At 37.7% G+C, this 22,887-nt stretch overlaps 1 protein-coding gene across 2 annotated transcripts in view; it reads left to right on the forward strand.

Moving 5' to 3' along the window:
• LOC307131847 (transcription initiation factor TFIID subunit 4) overlaps nt 1–22,887 on the forward strand; it is a 168,359-nt gene that overhangs the window by 28,277 nt on the left and 117,195 nt on the right. For both annotated transcript variants that reach the window (XM_079825820.1, XM_079825821.1), the window contains 5 exons: nt 167–289; nt 6,979–7,068; nt 11,641–11,790; nt 18,113–18,188; nt 22,726–22,840. In XM_079825820.1, the coding sequence (XP_079681946.1) occupies nt 167–289; nt 6,979–7,068; nt 11,641–11,790; nt 18,113–18,188; nt 22,726–22,840 (554 nt within the window). The remainder of the gene's footprint in view (nt 1–166; nt 290–6,978; nt 7,069–11,640; nt 11,791–18,112; nt 18,189–22,725; nt 22,841–22,887) is intronic.

Consider the following 22,887-nt stretch of genomic DNA (forward strand, 5'->3'; position numbering starts at 1 on the left):
CACAACAGTGTGAGTCAGAACCGGATAAACTGTTTCGTAACACGAGCAGCCGTCCAAATCAAGGAGACACACATTTCAGCTCGGCCCGTGATGTGAGGCGCGTCTAATTCAAAGCGCACCGTTCGACATGTCTTTAAAACTAATGAACTCTCACTCTGCTCGTCAGGAGATGCAGGAGAACGTGAAGAAGTGCAAGAACTTCTTGGCGACGCTGATCAAGTTGGCATCCCATAATTCCCCTTCCCCAGGGACGTCCCGAAACGTGAAGGCGCTGGTGCAGGATTTGCTGGTAGGTGTGCCCGTTCTGCTCCAGAAACTTCAGCTTTTTTCTTCTCATGTTTGAGAAGAGCCCCAATATAATCCCTGCTTTGAACATGACATTTGTATGGAAGCTTGTTTCCGCTTTTTCCGTATTTTAAAAGATAATTGTGTTTATATCTCACAACTCTGACTTTATATCTCACATCTCTGACTTTATATCAACTCTGACTTTATATCTCACAACTCTGACTTTATATCTCACAATTCTGACTTTATATCTCACAACTCTGACTTTATATCTCACAACTCTGACTTTATATCACACAACTCTGACTTTATATCTCACAACTCTGACTTTATATCTCACAATTCTGACTTTATATCACACAATTCTGACTTTATATCTCACAACTCTGACTTTATATCTCACAATTCTGACTTTATATCTCACAACTCTGACTTTATATCTCACAACTCTGACTTTATATCAACTCTGACTTTATATCTCACAATTCTGACTTTATATCTCACAATTCTGACTTTATATCTCACAATTCTGACTTTATATCTCACAACTCTGACTTTATATCATCTCTGACTTTATATCTCACAACTCTGACTTTATAAAAATTCTGACTTTATATCACACAATTCTGACTTTATATCTCACAATTCTGACTTTATGTCTCACAATTCTGACTTTATATCTCACAATTCTGACTTTATATCTCACAACTCTGACTTTATATCAACTCTGATTTTATATCTCACAATTCTGACTTTATATCTCACAATTCTGACTTTATATCTCACAACTCTGACTTTATATCAACTCTGATTTTATATCTCACAACTCTGACTTTATATCTCACAATTCTGACTTTATATCTCACAATTCTGACTTTATGTCTCACAATTCTGACTTTATATCTCACAATTCTGACTTTATATCTCACAACTCTGACTTTATATCAACTCTGATTTTATATCTCACAATTCTGACTTTATATCTCACAATTCTGACTTTATATCTCACAACTCTGACTTTATATCAACTCTGATTTTATATCTCACAACTCTGACTTTATATCAACTCTGATTTTATATCTCACAACTCTGACTTTATATCAACTCTGACTTTATATCTCACAACTCTGACTTTATATAAATTCTGACTTTATATCACACAATTCTGACTTTATATCAATTCTGACTTTATATCTCACAACTCTGACTTTATATCTCACAACTCTGACTTTATATCAATTCTGACTTTATATCTCACAACTCTGACTTTATATCTCACAACTCTGACTTTATATCACTTCTGACTTTATATCTCACAACTCTGACTTTATATCTCACAACTCTGACTTTATATCTCACAACTCTGACTTTATATCAACTCTGACTTTATATCACACAATTCTGACTTTATATCTCACAACTCTGACTTTATATCAACTCTGACTTTATATCTCACAACTCTGACTTTATATCTCACAATTCTGACTTTATATCTCACAACTCTGACTTTATATCAACTCTGACTTTATATCTCACAATTCTGACTTTATATCTCACAATTCTGACTTTATATCTCACAATTCTGACTTTATATCTCACAACTCTGACTTTATATCATCTCTGACTTTATATCTCACAACTCTGACTTTATATAAATTCTGACTTTATATCACACAATTCTGACTTTATATCTCACAATTCTGACTTTGTCTCACAATTCTGACTTTATATCTCACAATTCTGACTTTATATCTCACAACTCTGACTTTATATCAACTCTGATTTTATATCTCACAATTCTGACTTTATATCTCACAATTCTGACTTTATATCTCACAACTCTGACTTTATATCAACTCTGATTTTATATCTCACAACTCTGACTTTATATCAACTCTGATTTTATATCTCACAACTCTGACTTTATATCTCACAATTCTGACTTTATATCTCACAATTCTGACTTTATGTCTCACAATTCTGACTTTATATCTCACAATTCTGACTTTATATCTCACAACTCTGACTTTATATCAACTCTGATTTTATATCTCACAATTCTGACTTTATATCTCACAATTCTGACTTTATATCTCACAACTCTGACTTTATATCAACTCTGATTTTATATCTCACAACTCTGACTTTATATCAACTCTGATTTTATATCTCACAACTCTGACTTTATATCAACTCTGACTTTATATCTCACAACTCTGACTTTATATAAATTCTGACTTTATATCACACAATTCTGACTTTATATCTCACAATTCTGACTTTATATCTCACAACTCTGACTTTATATCTCACAACTCTGAATTTATATCAACTCTGACTTTATATCTCACAATTCTGACTTTATATCTCACAACTCTGACTTTATATCAACTCTGATTTTATATCTCACAACTCTGACTTTATATCAACTCTGATTTTATATCTCACAACTCTGACTTTATATCAACTCTGACTTTATATCTCACAACTCTGACTTTATATAAATTCTGACTTTATATCTCACAATTCTGACTTTATATCTCACAATTCCGACTTTATATCTCACAATTCTGACTTTATATCTCACAACTCTGACTTTATATCAACTCTGATTTTATATCTCACAACTCTGACTTTATATCAACTCTGACTTTATATCTCACAACTCTGACTTTATATCAACTCTGACTTTATATCACACAACTCTGACTTTATATCAACTCTGACTTTATATCTCACAACTCTGACTTTATATCAACTCTGACTTTATATCTCACAACTCTGACTTTATATCTCACAACTATGACTTTATATCAACTCTGACTTTATATCTCACAACTCTGACTTTATATCAACTCTGACTTTATATCAACTCTGACTTTATATCTCACAATTCTGACTTTATATCACACAATTCTGACTTTATATCTCACAACTCTGACTTTATATCTCACAACTCTGACTTTATATCTCACAACTCTGACTTTATATCTCACAACTCTGACTTTATATCTCACAACTCTGACTTTATATCAACTCTGACTTTATATCTCACAACTCTGACTTTATATCTCACAATTCTGACTTTATATCACACAATTCTGACTTTATATCTCACAACTCTGACTTTATATCTCACAACTCTGACTTTATATCTCACAACTCTGACTTTATATCTCACAACTCTGACTTTATATCAACTCTGACTTTATATCTCACAATTCTGACTTTATATCTCACATTTCTGACTTTATATCTCACAACTCTGACTTTATATCAACTCTGATTTTATATCTCACAACTCTGACTTTATATCAACTCTGATTTTATATCTCACAACTCTGACTTTATATCAAATCTGACTTTATATCTCACAACTCTGACTTTATATAAATTCTGACTTTATATCTCACAATTCTGACTTTATATCTCACAATTCCGACTTTATATCTCACAATTCTGACTTTATATCTCACAACTCTGACTTTATATCAACTCTGATTTTATATCTCACAACTCTGACTTTATATCAACTCTGACTTTATATCTCACAACTCTGACTTTATATAAATTCTGACTTTATATCTCACAATTCTGACTTTATATCTCACAATTCCGACTTTATATCTCACAATTCTGACTTTATATCTCACAACTCTGACTTTATATCAACTCTGATTTTATATCTCACAACTCTGACTTTATATCAACTCTGATTTTATATCTCACAACTCTGACTTTATATCAACTCTGACTTTATATCTCACAACTCTGACTTTATATAAATTCTGACTTTATATCTCACAATTCTGACTTTATATCTCACAATTCCGACTTTATATCTCACAATTCTGACTTTATATCTCACAACTCTGACTTTATATCAACTCTGATTTTATATCTCACAACTCTGACTTTATATCAACTCTGACTTTATATCTCACAACTCTGACTTTATATCAACTCTGACTTTATATCACACAACTCTGACTTTATATCAACTCTGACTTTATATCTCACAACTCTGACTTTATATCAACTCTGACTTTATATCTCACAACTCTGACTTTATATCTCACAACTATGACTTTATATCAACTCTGACTTTATATCTCACAACTCTGACTTTATATCTCACAATTCTGACTTTATATCACACAATTCTGACTTTTTATCTCACAACTCTGACTTTATATCAACTCTGACTTTATATCTCACAACTCTGACTTTATATCAACTCTGACTTTATATCTCACAACTCTGACTTTATATCAACTCTGACTTTATATCTCACAACTCTGACTTTATATCTCACAACTATGACTTTATATCAACTCTGACTTTATATCTCACAACTCTGACTTTATATCTCACAACTATGACTTTATATCAACTCTGACTTTATATCTCACAATTCTGACTTTACATCTCGCAATTCTGACTTAATATCTCACAACTCTGACTTTATATCAACTCTGATTTTATATCTCACAACTCTGACTTTATATCAACTCTGATTTTATATCTCACAACTCTGACTTTATATCAACTCTGACTTTATATCTCCCAACTCTGACTTTATATAAATTCTGACTTTATATCTCACAATTCTGACTTTATATCTCACAATTCCGACTTTATATCTCACAATTCTGACTTTATATCTCACAACTCTGACTTTATATCAACTCTGATTTTATATCTCACAACTCTGACTTTATATCAACTCTGACTTTATATCTCACAACTCTGACTTTATATCAACTCTGACTTTATATCACACAACTCTGACTTTATATCAACTCTGACTTTATATCTCACAACTCTGACTTTATATCAACTCTGACTTTATATCTCACAACTCTGACTTTATATCTCACAACTATGACTTTATATCAACTCTGACTTTATATCTCACAACTCTGACTTTATATCTCACAATTCTGACTTTATATCACACAATTCTGACTTTATATCTCACAACTCTGACTTTATATCTCACAACTCTGACTTTATATCTCACAACTCTGACTTTATATCAACTCTGACTTTATATCTCACAACTCTGACTTTATATCAACTCTGACTTTATATCTCACAACTCTGACTTTATATCTCACAACTATGACTTTATATCAACTCTGACTTTATATCTCACAATTCTGACTTTACATCTCGCAATTCTGACTTAATATCTTACAATTCCGACTTTATATCTCACAATTCTGACTTTATATCTCACAACTCTGACTTTATATCAACTCTGATTTTATATCTCACAACTCTGACTTTATATCAACTCTGATTTTATATCTCACAACTCTGACTTTATATCAACTCTGACTTTATATCTCCCAACTCTGACTTTATATAAATTCTGACTTTATATCTCACAATTCTGACTTTATATCTCACAATTCCGACTTTATATCTCACAATTCTGACTTTATATCTCACAACTCTGACTTTATATCAACTCTGATTTTATATCTCACAACTCTGACTTTATATCAACTCTGACTTTATATCTCACAACTCTGACTTTATATCAACTCTGACTTTATATCACACAACTCTGACTTTATATCAACTCTGACTTTATATCTCACAACTCTGACTTTATATCAACTCTGACTTTATATCTCACAACTCTGACTTTATATCTCACAACTATGACTTTATATCAACTCTGACTTTATATCTCACAACTCTGACTTTATATCTCACAACTATGACTTTATATCAACTCTGACTTTATATCTCACAATTCTGACTTTATATCACACAATTCTGACTTAATATCTCACAACTCTGACTTTATATCTCACAACTCTGACTTTATATCTCACAACTCTGACTTTATATCAACTCTGACTTTATATCTCACAACTCTGACTTTATATCAACTCTGACTTTATATCTCACAACTATGACTTTATATCAACTCTGACTTTATATCTCACAACTCTGACTTTATATCAACTCTGACTTTATATCTCACAACTCTGACTTTATATCAACTCTGACTTTATATCTCACAACTCTGACTTTATATCAACTCTGACTTTATATCTCACAACTATGACTTTATATCTCACAACTATGACTTTATATCTCACAACTATGACTTTATATCAACTCTGACTTTATATCTCACAATTCTGACTTTACGTCTCGCAATTCTGACTTAATATCTTACAATTCCGACTTTATATCTCACAATTCTGACTTTATATCTTGCAATTCTGAACTAATATCTTACAATTCTGAGTTTCTGACTTAATGTCTCACAATTCTGATTTTATATCTCTAAATTCCGACTTTATATCTCAAAATTCCGACTTTATATCTCAAAATTCCGACTTTATATCTCAAAATTCCGACTTTATATCTCTAAATTCTGACTTTATATCTCGCAATTCTGACTTAATATCTTACAATTCCGACTCAATATCTCAAAATTCCGACTTTATATCTCTAAATTTCGACTTTATATCTCAAAATTCCGACTTTATATCTCGCAATTCTGACTTACCTTTTTTTTATTTATTATTCTGTGGCGGAAACAAGCTTCCGTAAATTTGACTCAATGGTTTTCATCCTGCACTAATCATCTCCTCTTCCTGTAGTTTGCATGTTTTTTCGCTGTACACGTTCAAATCCAGCTGAATCTGCTGTCGCTCCTCTCAGGATGCAAAGATCGATCCGGAGGAGTTCACCAGCCGGCTCCAGTCCGAGCTCAAGTCGTCTCCGCAGCCTTACCTGGTCCCCTTCCTGAAGGTACGTGAACACACACACGGCTTGCGTTCCTCGCGGTCAGTAGCCGGCAGGCGTGTCCAGCCAGGCACAATACGTGTCACATCTTGCCCCGTCCGAGCTGGCACGCTAATGCGGCCGTGCTGTCATGCGACGTTAGCTGGCTTACGTCAAAATCCTCCAGAAATAGACATCAGCAGCCTGCGGTGTCCTCGCGGGGACCTCAGGGAGATGTCTCTGATTACTGAGGTTGATGATCTTTGTCGGCCTCTATGAGAAAAAAGACAGTTCTCACACACACAGAACTTTACATTCTAAAAAACAGAAGTGGAATTACACGTTTAATCAATGGTTATTGTGAATGATTCATCAGTGCACGTTATTCCAGAGGGGAAAAAAAGTTAATATTTGCAAAATTATATCAGAAGTTCATTTTTTTGAATATTTCCAAAGCAGCACGAATAGAAATGTGCAAAAGCTTTCAAATGACAATATCAATAGTACTTTCATAGACATATTTGTGTACAGAAGTGTGCAGATTAAAATAATAACTTTATTGTAGTGCTGTCAAACGATTAATCGTGATTAATCACATCCAAAATAAAAGTTTGTTTACAAAATATATGTTTGTGTGCTGTGTAAAATTATTACTGTATGTATATTTGAATACACACGCATACATTTATATATTTAAGAAATATTTGCATGTATATATATATTATAATATAATATACAATCTTAAATGTGTGTAAATCATGAATGCTTTGGATTACAGCCCTAAAGGTCAGTCACTTTTTAACCCTCTGGGCCTCGTTTTTTGCGTAATTGGAAAGGGATGACACTTGCTGAGTTTTGTCGCATTAGCTATGCGAACACACAAAAAATCATGGACATGATTCGGATATGTTAAAGGGACGGGGGGAAAAAGTCACACTTGGCTCCAACGCGGTCAAAAATGACTGGCATAGAAATATGAATGGGAAATATGAAAAAATAGGAATCTTTTGGTGGTAAAAAAGTGCATAGGAATGAAGGGAGTGACACTCTAAAATGTCACGGGTGAAAAATTAACACAAACATTTTATTTTAAATGCCTTAACATGGAATATTACTTTACTTTAAAGGGTAACTAAATCCAAAACCAACTTTTTTTAGTTAATGATCTGCAAGACTGGGGCTTTATTAATGCTGTTCATTGATTCGAGTTTTGACATTTGGGTATAAAGTGTTTTAATTCTACAATATATGGTGTAAAACCGTCTGAGTGCTGCCCTCTTAAGGTTGAACGGTGGCTACTGCAACTGAATTTTCCTATTCAGTCCCCCCAGAAAAACGTGATTATGCGATCGCATGATTTAATGCATAATCAGCCAAAGTTCGTATATTTATGCGGGGGCCGCATTTTTTCAAATACGCCGCACTTTCGCCGCTTAAATTACCTGTTTCCGCGTGCAAAATATGTGGGGCTAGCAGGATTTCATCATCCCCGCATTTTCGTTGCAAAAAAGTCATATATATTAGCAGAAAGTTGAAAAAAGTTTGTTTACTTCACACAAGAGCCGCAATTTCCCCCTAATGCCATGGGAACGTTTTGAAGTGACGTAATTATCTGACGTGAACGTCATCGGAAAGCTGCAAACCCTGTGGTGAAACCATAGATATCGGTGAAACCATGATGAAGCTCGCAAATTCCCATTTGCCAACAAAAATAACAGCAAAAGACCAAAGCAAAGCAGTTTCCCGGTGTGTTGAACGATTTAAAAACACAGCATCATGAAGCTTCGAAGTGTTGTGAATCAGTGAGTCGATTCAGCAGTTTGAAGCGTTATGAATCAGTGAGTCGATTCAGCGGTTTGGAGCGTTATGAATCAGCGAGTCGATTCAGCAGTTTGAAGCGTTATGAATCAGTGAGTCGATTCAACGGTTTGGAGCGTTATGAATCAGTGAGTCGATTCAACGGTTTGGAGCGTTATGAATCAGTGAGTCGATTCAGCGGTTTGGATCGCCAAAGTCACGTATTTCAGCAGCTTGACACGCAATCCGTATCATGATTCGACTCATTGATTCATAACGCTTCGAAGCTTCGTGATGCTGTTTTTTGAAATCGGCATCATTATTTAAGTCGTTATTTAGGTTTTTTTTGCGCACAAAAACTATTCTCGTTGCTTCATAAAGTTATTGTAGAGCCGCTGTAGTGAGATGGACTTTGTAACGACGTCTTTAGTAGCTTTTATGAGTCTTGAGAGTGTAAAGCACATTGTGCCAATGGAGGCCTTTCAGAGCCATCAGATTTCAACTAAAATATCTTCATTTGTGTCTGAAGATGAACGGAGGTCTGACGGGTGTCCAACAACATGAGGGGAAGTCATTAATGACAGAATTTTGGGTGAACTAACCCTTTAAGAGATTGCACTTTGTGCATTGGAAGCACTCAAATTTGTCTGTTTTGTAGCTACCTCTGTAAAACAGGAAGTTATTTATTAATTTTTTCAGAAGTTGTAGCATATTCCTATTGTAAAGCTACAGAACTTGTTTGACTCAATGTTTTGTAAATTTGAGCCATGTGTTTATTAAGGTCTTCAATAAAACAAGATGAGAACTTAAATATTCCCAGCACTTTCTGTGATGTAGTGCTTTTTTTCATCAAACCACAGTTTTTGCAAGTTCCCGCAATTTTATCGCATCTTCCATCGCATTTTTTAAGAAAACGTGCCGCATAATCAAGGATTTTTGCCCGCAACAATCACAAAAAAAGCCGCTTTTTTCTGGAAGGGCTGCCTGGATGTTGTAGGTCATCGTGACGTATGATGGCTCTTCCAACGGCTCACTAGCCACGCCCCTGGCACGAGCTCACCACGCCCTCAGAAATATTTCCCCCAATCACATGATGAGAACGGCTTCACTCCAGTAATGACTCTCATGTTCCATGAAGTAGAAACATTATGAATGAAACTTACTTGTCACTTGCTTTAACATTGTAATGAAGAAAATGTGGTTAAATAATGCAGTTGTCAGTACACGTCAGGCTCAGATCATACATGAGACGCACTTTCAAACCCTGACACGCAAGTGATTGCCGTGGTAAAGAACAACAATTCTGTAACATGCTGTTCATTCTCTCTTGCGCTACTGCTTCGCTAGCATCGTCTGCATTGGGAGTTAACGCAGTTTGAGTCAGCAGCTTGAATTGATAAGGCTCTGGGTCTGTGTCTACAGACAATTCACCCTCCTCCACTTCAGGTGAAGGTAGGAGAAATGACCGCTCTGTTGCAAAGCTACTGGCGTCACTCCAGTCATTCTCCATCTTTGCGACTCGCGAGTCTGACAGCTGTCAATCAATCCGTCACTGCGGGTCTCAGGTGCACGCCCTCCGCTCAGCCCCGCCCTCGGTTCATCCCCTCTGTCTCCGCTTTTCCAGCATTTTTCAAATATTGCCAGTGGGTGGAGTTAAGCTCTGAACTGGGGTTTAGTTACCCTTTAAAAATAATTTTAAAAAAATTGAAAAATATTAGAAATCTTTTAAAAATTATTTTCTATGGGGAAAATAGCTCATTAAAATTTTATAAATATTGCATTGTATCATAAAATACCCTAATAAAATTCTAAATAATAATCAAAAAATATTATTAAACAAAAATATATTGATTTACATTTCAAGGCTTCAGGAAGGAGCCAAGTGTGACCTCTAAACAAAGAGGACCAGAGGGTTAAAGAAGACAGAAGTGAAAACACTTGTGTAAAAAAAGTTTAAATACTGTAAAGCAAACTTACTGTACTAAACTTTTTATTTTATTTTATATACAAAATATATAATTTATAAATATATAATGTATATATATAAATTAGGGCTCTCAAAAGATTAATCGTGATTAATCACATCCAAAATAAAAGTTTGTGTTTATATAATATATGTGTGTGTACTCTGTTAATTATTATTTATATATAAATACACACACAAGCATGTATATATTTAAGATTTTTTTTTATTAATTTTTTTTATATATAAAACATTTATATTTATATATATTATAGATTATATAAATGTATATACAGTATATACATGCAAATATTTCTTAAATATATACATGAATGTGTGTGTATTTATATATAAATAATAATTAACAGAGTACACACACATATATTATGTAAACACAAACTTTTATTTTGGATGCGATTAATCGCGATTAATCTTTTGACAGCCCTAATATAAATATATAATATATTTAGGCGCTGTACCAAAAAATAGCCCGCATTCTATTGAATTTATTTTTGACGCATTCTCCTGTCACATTTCTATCACTTTTATCAAAAAACAGTCACCAAATATTGAACCTTGAATCTCAGACCTTTCCAAAATATGTGTTTTGATAAAACTTGATTATAAAGTAGTGCAGAAAATGTAGTAATATGAAACATGACACAGCCCACTAGGGGGAGAACCCTGCTAAAGGATGTAAAGTATCAAACACAATATCCATGTTTTCACAGGATGCATTTGTTTAAAAAGCGTTCAAATGAGGATTACTGAAATATGTGATTGGAGAAAATAACAATAATGCATGATGTTTTACTTTGGGACTGACCCTGTGTTTGCAGAAAAGTCTCCCTGCGTTGCGTCTGTCTCTCCTGAACAGCCAGCAGTCTCTCACTCAACCTCTACAGCCCAACAAAAGCAGTGTGACGCCGGTCCAGACGTGTGTCAGTGTGCGTCCACACCAGCCCAACAGCACCACTGTCCTGCCACAAGTATGTCCTCACCACTCTCTCTCTCTCTCTCTCTCTCTCTCTCTCTCTCTCTCTTCTGATCTCAAATAGGGTCCACGTCTCTCTTTTTCATACATGCAATACCATAATGAGTATCTGTGTTAGGTAGGTCATAGTGTGGAAAGACTGTTAATATGTCTGTTAAAAAGGAACCCATCTTCAAAACAACAAATATCTGATGCACGTATTTAAAAAAAGCAGATTTCAAAACACATCTTAAAGACATTTGACAGGAAATGGACATATTGCAAACGCAATCTTCTTCAGATGAAAACACATCAAATCTCTGTAATTTGCATGTGATTTCAGGGATGTTGCTCTTTTGAATAAACCAGTTTGATGTATGCGACTGTAATGTTTGCAACTCAAAACTCCTGTTTCGGTCACTCAGAATTTTTTTTAAAACTAAATTGCTCATTTGGCCATCATCATCGGTGCAATGACCTTTTTAACATAACACCACCCATATTTGCATATCATTCCTAATAATGAGGCCATTATTACTCATTTTATGTGGAAAAAAAGAGTTAAATGATAAATATCACAATGCATTGTATCCGCTTGTTAAGTCGTGACGTAAGGAATGCCGTTTCTGGGTCCAAGCCTCAACTCTTTTCACTTGAGAATGCCATTGACGGCCGTTTATGAGCGCTATTTATTCATATTAAACATCAAACATTTAAAAAAGTTAAACATTTTAAATACTTACAGTCTACACAAAAGTCTCTGTGCTCACAATTTGCATGTGATTTCAGGGATTTTGTTCTTTTGAATAAACCAGTTTGATGTATGCGACTGTAATGTTTGCAACTCAAAACCCATCATCATCATCATCATCATCATCATCATCATCATCATCATCATCATCATCATCATCATCATCATCATCATCAGTGAAATGACCACCCATATTTGCATATCAATCTTATTCATGTTGAGGCCATTATTTCTAATTTTATGAGGGAAAAAAAGAGTTAAATGATAAATATCACAATGCATTGTATAGGCCTATTGGTGCATATAAAATAACTTCTTTGTGTTAATTCAAAAATACACAAAAAAATCTGATATATTATTATAATTGAATAAAACAGTGTTCTATGTGAATACATAGTAAAGTGTAATTTATTCCTGTGATCAAAGCTGTATTTTCAGCTTATATGAGATGGGATGAAAAGTTTAATTCCAATTGCACAAAGTTTCTCGGGGGGCAACGCAAAACATTTCCAAGAGAACGCAAAAGCATTGACATATAATTTCATATTTATTTTCCATCACCATGTCCCTTTGGAGCTCCGTATATTTTAAATAGAAGTGTTTTGTAACATTATAAATGTCTTTACTGTCACTTTTGATCAATATAATGCATGCATTTCTTTCATTTTCTTCATACTGACCCCAAACTTTTGAACTGTAGTACATATTAAATATGTTCAAAAGGCTGAAAAACATTGAAATATCATTTTTAAGCTATAAGGTGTGAGTAAATGGGATACATTGATGGTATTGAATGGTGCGGGTGTTCCTGCGGTCCTGTAGCCTTCTCCAGGAGATCTCCCTGAGGTGTGCAGGCTCTGAGCTGTAATGCAGCGACAGTGTCCGGGCACAAGAAAACAAGTCAGAGAAATATGCAGGCGGAGGGAAAGTGGAATGGATGGATGGGATTTGCTCAGGGCGGCACTGAGGGACTCACAGGGGACGCAAGCGGCTCTATTAGTGCGGTTCCTGTTTTCTGCCCCTCTCCTCACTTTGTCACTACCTTGTTTTCTTCCTCTTTCTCTCTCGTTATTGTGCTTGGAAAAATTCAGCCTGTGTATTTCATACCTCACCTATAATTAACGCACACATTTATCTTCGTGAATAATTTTGAATTCTGTGAATAAGAAAAATCAACATGATCATACATGTTCTCAGTTTATTTTTATGATGCAATTTACACATATGTCAAAGTAACGCTGTTAGAGAAAGAAAATCTAATTGTTTGAAATGGAACGTGGTTTATTAAATGGTTTATTGAACCTTTAGACAAAATATTTTGTTTTTTTCATATTTGATACATCAGTCTCATACACCGATCAGGCATAACATTATGACTAATAATTAATTAAATAATTATCCTAATGTCGAGGCATGGACTCCTCTAGACCCCTGAAGGTGTGCTGTGGTATCTGGCACCAAGATGTTAGCAGCAGATCCTTTAAGTCCTGTAAGTTGCGAGGTGGGGCCTCCATGGATCGGACTTGTTTGTTCAGCACATCCCACAGATGCTCGATTGGATTGAGATCTGGGGAATTTGGAGGTCGAGTCAACGCCTCAAACTCGTTGTGGTGGTCCAGTTCTGATGCTCACGGACCACTGTTGGTGCTTTGGGCGGGGTCAGGGGTCAGCATGGGCACTGGTCAGCGGCTGTGCCGCCCCATACACAACAAACTGAGATGCTCTGTGTATTCTGACCCCTTTCCATCAGAACCAGCATTAACTTCTTGAGCAGTTTGAGCTCCAGTAGCTCGTCTGTTTGATCGGACCACACGGGCATCAATGAGCCTCGGCCGCCCATGACCCTGTGGCCGGTTCTCCACTGGTCCTCCATGACCCTGTGGCCGGTTCTCCACTGGTCCTTCATGACCCTGTGGCCGGTTCTCCACTGGTCCTTCATGACCCTGTGGCCGGTTCTCCACTGGTCCTTCATGACCCTGTGGCCGGTTCTCCACTGTTCCTTCATGACCCTGTGGCCGGTTCTCCACTGGTCCTTCATGACCCTGTGGCCGGTTCTCCACTGGTCCTTCATGACCCTGTGGCCGGTTCTCCACTGGTCCTCCATGACCCTGTGGCCGGTTCTCCACTGGTCCTTCATGACCCTGTGGCCGGTTCTCCACTGGTCCTTCATGACCCTGTGGCCGGTTCTCCACTGGTCCTCCATGACCCTGTGGCCGGTTCTCCACTGGTCCTCCATGACCCTGTGGCCGGTTCTCCACTGGTCCTTCATGACCCTGTGGCCGGTTCTCCACTGGTCCTTCACGACCCTGTGGCCGGTTCTCCACTGGTCCTCCATGACCCTGTGGCCGGTTCTCCACTGGTCCTCCATGACCCTGTGGCAGGTTCTCCACTGGTCCTTCATGACCCTGTGGCCGGTTCTCCACTGGTCCTCCATGACCCTGTGGCCGGTTCTCCACTGGTCCTCCATGACCCTGTGGCCGGTTCTCCACTGGTCCTCCATGACCCTGTGGCCGGTTCTCCACTGGTCCTTCATGACCCTGTGGCCGGTTCTCCACTGGTCCTCCATGACCCTGTGGCCGGTTCTCCACTGGTCCTCCATGACCCTGTGGCCGGTTCTCCACTGGTCCTCCATGACCCTGTGGCCGGTTCTCCACTGGTCCTTCATGACCTTGTGGCCGGTTCTCCGCTGGTCCTTCATGACCCTGTGGCCGGTTCTCCGCTGGTCCTTCATGACCCTGTGGCCGGTTCTCCACTGGTCCTTCATGACCCTGTGGCCGGTTCTCCACTGGTCCTCCATGACCCTGTGGCCGGTTCTCCACTGGTCCTCCATGACCCTGTGGCCGGTTCTCCACTGGTCCTCCATGACCCTGTGGCCGGTTCTCCACTGGTCCTCCATGACCCTGTGGCCGATTCTCCACTGGTCCTTCATGACCCTGTGGCCGGTTCTCCACTGGTCCTTCATGACCCTGTGGCCGGTTCTCCACTGTTCCTTCATGACCCTGTGGCCGGTTCTCCACTGGTCCTCCATGACCCTGTGGCCGGTTCTCCACTGTTCCTTCATGACCCTGTGGCCGGTTCTCCACTGGTCCTCCATGACCCTGTGGCCGGTTCTCCACTGTTCCTTCATGACCCTGTGGCCGGTTCTCCACTGTTCCTTCATGACCCTGTGGCCGGTTCTCCACTGGTCCTCCATGACCCTGTGGCCGGTTCTCCACTGGTCCTTCATGACCCTGTGGCCGGTTCTCCACTGGTCCTCCATGACCCTGTGGCCGGTTCTCCACTGTTCCTTCATGACCCTGTGGCCGGTTCTCCACTGGTCCTCCATGACCCTGTGGCCGGTTCTCCACTGTTCCTTCATGACCCTGTGGCCGGTTCTCCACTGGTCCTCCATGACCCTGTGGCCGGTTCTCCACTGGTCCTCCATGACCCTGTGGCCGGTTCTCCACTGGTCCTCCATGACCCTGTGGCCGGTTCTCCACTGTTCCTTCATGACCCTGTGGCCGGTTCTCCACTGGTCCTTCATGACCCTGTGGCCGGTTCTCCACTGGTACTTCATGACCCTGTGGCCGGTTCTCCACTGGTCCTCCATGACCCTGTGGCCGGTTCTCCACTGGTCCTCCATGACCCTGTGGCCGGTTCTCCACTGGTCCTCCATGACCCTGTGGCCGGTTCTCCACTGGTACTTCATGACCCTGTGGCCGGTTCTCCACTGGTCCTCCATGACCCTGTGGCCGGTTCTCCACTGGTACTTCATGACCCTGTGGCCGGTTCTCCACTGTTCCTTCATGACCCTGTGGCCGGTTCTCCACTGGTCCTCCATGACCCTGTGGCCGGTTCTCCACTGGTCCTTCATGACCCTGTGGCCGGTTCTCCACTGGTACTTCATGACCCTGTGGCCGGTTCTCCACTGGTCCTCCATGACCCTGTGGCCGGTTCTCCACTGGTCCTCCATGACCCTGTGGCCGGTTCTCCACTGGTCCTCCATGACCCTGTGGCCGGTTCTCCACTGGTCCTCCATGACCCTGTGGCCGGTTCTCCACTGGTCCTCCATGACCCTGTGGCCGGTTCTCCACTGGTCCTTCATGACCCTGTGGCCGGTTCTCCACTGGTCTTCCATGACCCTGTGGCCGGTTCTCCACTGGTCCTCCATGACCCTGTGGCCGGTTCTCCACTGGTCCTCCATGACCCTGTGGCCGGTTCTCCACTGGTCCTCCATGACCCTGTGGCCGGTTCTCCACTGGTCCTTCATGACCCTGTGGCCGGTTCTCCACTGGTCCTCCATGACCCTGTGGCCGGTTCTCCACTGGTCCTTCATGACCCTGTGGCCGGTTCTCCACTGTTCCTTCATGACCCTGTGGCCGGTTCTCCACTGTTCCTTCATGACCCTGTGGCCGGTTCTCCACTGTTCCTTCATGACCCTGTGGCCGGTTCTCCACTGGTCCTTCATGACCCTGTGGCCGGTTCTCCACTGGTCCTTCATGACCCTGTGGCCGGTTCTCCACTGGTCCTCCATGACCCTGTGGCCGGTTCTCCACTGGTCCTTCATGACCCTGTGGCCGGTTCTCCACTGGTCCTCCATGACCCTGTGGCCGGTTCTCCACTGGTCCTTCATGACCCTGTGGCCGGTTCTCCACTGTTCCTTCATGACCCTGTGGCCGGTTCTCCGCTGTTCCTTCATGACCCTGTGGCCGGTTCTCCACTGTTCCTTCATGACCCTGTGGCCGGTTCTCCACTGGTCCTTCATGACCCTGTGGCCGGTTCTCCACTGGTCCTTCATGACCCTGTGGCCGGTTCTCCACTGTTCCTTCATGACCCTGTGGCCGGTTCTCCACTGGTCCTTCCTTGGAGCACTTTTGATAGAGACTGACCACTGCAGACCGGGAACACCCCACAAGAGCTGCAGTTTTGGAGATGCTCTGACCCAGTCGTCTAGCCGTCACAATCTGGCCCTTGTCAAACTCGCTCAAATCCTTACGCTTGCCCATGACCCTGCTTCTAACACATCAACTCTGAAGATAAAATGTTCACTTGCTGCCTAATATATCCCACCCACTAACAGGTAATGAAGAGATCATCAGTGTTATTCACTTCACTGGTCATAATGTTATGCCTGATCAGTGTATGGTGAGAATATGGAGAATAAAGACCAAAATATGAAAGTTGGTGAAGATGCTGATATTAATATGGACAAAAAGTGATACAATTCTGATGCTTGTAATGTAAATCAATGAGATCTTTATAACAGTATAACAATCTGCCAATAATTTCTCTTAGTAAGATGATATTTAAATGCTTAGTTTTACGTAGTTTTAAAACATATAATGCAATGTAATTCAATGATGATTGACAGATTGACCTTCCTCAAAAGCCGGATGATCATATTTTACAAATGCATGGATAATAAACCTGAGTTGCTTCAGTCCATTTGAAATATTACTAACAATATCAAAGTGATTCTTATGTTCACGTTATAAAAATCAGTGCAGGTTTGACAGCAGAAAGAGGTGAAGCACGAGCTGAAGGATGTTTGTACAGTTACAGTGAAAGAGTAAATCTTGTGTGTGTGTGTGTGTGTGTGTGTGTGTAGGGTATCAAGAGGGCGGCGGGTGCTGGTGGTCAGATACGGATGCCCGTGGTCATCACGCAGACGGTGCGAACGACAGGTGACTTTCATTATTAATTTATTCATCAGAAACCGCTGCCATCTGATCACACACACACATTTGCATACAGGTGTGTGTGTGTGTGTGTGTGGATTTGATCTGTCTTTCTTTTCCTGCCCATCTTAGTCTGTTATATTTTAGCCCTGAAAGTGGATTTTCAGGGGGAAAGTTTCTAAAAATACTGTCTCCTGTAGCCGTGGGCGAAGAACATGCCTCTTAAAATCACGTTCAAATGCAGCCTGGCAGTCGTGTGTGTGTGTGTGTGTGAGGAGTGTGTAGAGGAACTCTGAGAGACAGACAGAGAGAAGAAGAGCGAGATGCAGGAAGACAAAAGCAGAGAATCAGAAGAAATGCCAGCTCTCCTGCTCTCCTGCTCTCCTGCTCTCTTCAGTGCCCGGGTCATGTTCCACCATCCAATCACAATCATAATAACATTCAGAGACATTTTAATGAATTATTAATACGTTTCGATTGGTTCATTATTATATTATTATCGTTCTATAATTCTCTCTTCTCTTCTGTTCTATATATCTATCTACCTATCCATCCATTCATCCATCGTTCTATCGTTCTCTCTTCTGTTCTATCTATCCTTCTATTGTTCTATCGTTCTATATATCATTCTATCGTTCTTTCGTTCTATCTATCATTCTATCATTCTCTCTTCCTATCTATCTATCTATCTATCTATCTATCTATCTATCTATCTATCTATCTATCTATCTATCTATCTATCTATCTATCTATCTATCTATCTATCTATCTATCTATCTATCTATCTATCTATCTATCTATCTATCTATCTATCTATCTATCTATCTATCGTTCTCTCTATCGTTCTCTCTATCGTTCTCTCTATCGTTCTATCTATCGTTCTATCTATCGTTCTATCTATCTATCTATCTATCTATCTATCTATCTATCTATCTATCTATCTATCTATCTATCTATCTATCTATCTATCTATCTATCTATCTATCGTTCTATCGTTCTATCGTTCTATCGTTCTATCGTTCTTTCTATCGTTCTTTCTATCTATCTATCTATCTATCTATCTATCTATCTATCTATCTATCTATCTATCTATCTATCTATCTATCTATCTATCTATCTATCTATCTATCTATCTATCTATCTATCTATCTATCTATCTATCTATCTATCTATCTATCTATCTATCTATCTATCTATCTATCTATCTATCTATCGTTCTCTCTATCGTTCTCTCTATCGTTCTATCTATCGTTCTATCTATCTATCTATCTATCTATCTATCTATCTATCTATCTATCTATCTATCTATCTATCTATCTATCTATCTATCTATCTATCTATCTATCTATCTATCTATCTATCTATCTATCTATCTATCTATCTATCTATCTATCTATCTATCTATCTATCTCTCTATCGTTCTATCTATCTATCTATCTATCTATCTATCTATCTATCTATCTATCTATCTATCTATCTATCTATCTATCTATCTATCTATCTATCTATCTATCTATCTATCTATCTATCTATCTATCTATCTATCGTTCTCTCTATCGTTCTCTCTATCGGTCTATCTATCTATCTATCTATCTATCTATCTATCTATCTATCTATCTATCTATCTATCTATCTATCTATCTATCTATCTATCTATCTATCTATCTATCTATCTATCTATCTATCTATCTATCTATCTATCTATCTATCTATCTATCTATCTATCTATCTATCTATCTATCTATCTATCTATCTATCTATCTATCTGTCTATCTATCTATCTATCTATCTATCGTTCTATCTATCTATCGTTCTATCTATCTATCGTTCTATCGTTCTATCGTTCTATCTATCTATCGTTCTATCGTTCTATCGTTCTATCTATCATTCTATCATTCTCTCTTCCTATCTATCTATCTATCTATCTATCTATCTATCTATCTATCTATCTATCTATCTATCTATCTATCTATCTATCTATCTATCTATCTATCTATCTATCTATCTATCTATCTATCTATCTATCTATCTATCTATCTATCTATCTATCTATCTATCTATCTATCTATCTATCTATCTATCTATCTATCTATCTATCTATCGTTCTATCTATCTATCTATCTATCTATCTATCTATCTATCTATCTATCTATCTATCTATCTATCTATCTATCTATCTATCGTTCTATCGTTCTATCGTTCTATCGTTCTATCGTTCTATCTATCTATCTATCTATCTATCTATCTATCTATCTATCTATCTATCTATCTATCTATCTATCTATCTATCTATCTATCTATCTATCTATCGTTCTATCTATCTATCGTTCTATCTATCTATCTATCTATCTATCTATCTATCTATCTATCTATCTATCTATCTATCTATCTATCTATCTATCTATCTATCTATCTATCTATCTATCTATCTATCTATCTATCTATCTATCTATCTATCTATCTATCTATCTATCTATCGTTCTCTCTATCGTTCTATCTATCGTTCTATCTATCTATCTATCTATCTATCTATCTATCTATCGATCTATCTATCTATCTATCTATCTATCTATCTATCTATCTATCTATCTATCTATCTATCTATCTATCGATCTATCTATCTATCTATCTATCTATCTATCTATCTATCTATCTATCTATCTATCTATCTATCTATCTATCTATCTATCTATCTATCTATCTATCTATCTATCTATCTATCTATCTATCTATCTATCTATCTATCTATCTATCTATCTATCTATCTATCTATCTATCTATCTATCTATCTATCTATCTATCTATCTATCTATCTATCTATCTATCTATCTATCTATCTATCTATCTATCTATCTATCTATCTATCTATCTATCTATCTATCTATCTATCTATCTATCTATCTATCTATCTATCTATCTATCTATCTATCTATCTATCTATCTATCTATCTATCTATCTATCTATCTATCTATCTATCTATCTATCTATCTATCTATCTATCTATCTATCTATCTATCTATCTATCTATCTATCTATCTATCTATCTATCTATCTATCTATCTATCTATCTATCTATCTATCTATCTATCTATCTATCTATCGTTCTCTCTATCGTTCTATCTATCGTTCTATCTATCGTTCTATCTATCGTTCTATCTATCTATCTATCTATCTATCTATCTATCTATCTATCTATCTATCTATCTATCTATCTATCTATCTATCTATCTATCTATCTATCTATCTATCTATCTATCTATCTATCTATCTATCTATCTATCTATCTATCTATCTATCTATCTATCTATCTATCTATCTATCTATCTATCTATCTATCGTTCTATCTATCGTTCTATCTATCGTTCTATCTATCGTTCTATCTATCGTTCTATCTATCTATCTATCTATCTATCTATCTATCTATCTATCTATCTATCTATCTATCTATCTATCTATCTATCTATCTATCTATCTATCTATCTATCTATCTATCTATCTATCTATCTATCTATCTATCTATCTATCTATCTATCTATCTATCTATCTATCTATCTATCTATCTATCTATCTATCGTTCTATCTATCGTTCTCTCTATCGATCTATCTATCTATCTATCTATCTATCTATCTATCTATCTATCTATCTATCTATCTATCTATCTATCTATCTATCTATCTATCTATCTATCTATCTATCTATCTATCTATCTATCGTTCTATCGTTCTATCGTTCTATCGTTCTATCGTTCTATCGTTCTATCTATCATTCTATCATTCTATCTATCTATCTATCTATCTATCTATCTATCTATCTATCTATCTATCTATCTATCTATCTATCTATCTATCGATCGATCTATCTATCTATCTATCTATCTATCTATCTATCTATCTATCTATCTATCTATCTATCTATCTATCTATCTATCTATCTATCTATCTATCTATCTATCTATCTATCTATCTATCTATCTATCTATCTATCTATCTATCTATCTATCTATCGTTCTCTCTATCGTTCTCTCTATCGTTCTCTCTATCGTTCTATCTATCGTTCTATCTATCTATCTATCTATCTATCTATCTATCTATCTATCTATCTATCTATCTATCTATCTATCTATCTATCTATCTATCTATCTATCTATCTATCTATCTATCTATCTATCTATCTATCTATCTATCTATCTATCTATCTATCTATCTATCTATCTATCTATCGTTCGTTCGTTCGTTCGTTCGTTCGTTCGTTCGTTCGTTCGTTCGTTCGTTCGTTCTATCGTTCGTTCTATCGTTCGTTCTATCGTTCGTTCTATCGTTCGTTCTATCGTTCGTTCTATCTATCATTCTATCGTTCTCTCCATCTATCCATCTATCCATCAATCAAATGTGCTTTAATTGTCACAATGCATAAAATCGTAATGTTTCTCTCATAGCGTTATGTGTTAGTGTGAACTGTGAGCTGGTTGAGCTCCAGACAGAATCAGGTTTGTTGAACATGGGTGTGTAACTTGATGATGATGTTGTCTTGTGTGTTCCCAGGTACTTTAGGGAAGCCTGCAGGTATCCAGACGGGCAAGAGCCCTGCGGCCGTCACCATTCAGCTCTCAGGAAACCAGAAAAACAAGCCGAATGACCCGGGAGGAGGCTCGTTCAGGTACGGCTGTGAGCTGTAATACCGGCCGCGGGCACACGGGGGCAGCG

Source organism: Gobio gobio, assembly GCF_949357685.1.
Source record: "Gobio gobio genome assembly, chromosome: 9".
Taxonomy (NCBI): Eukaryota; Metazoa; Chordata; class Actinopteri; order Cypriniformes; family Gobionidae; genus Gobio; species Gobio gobio.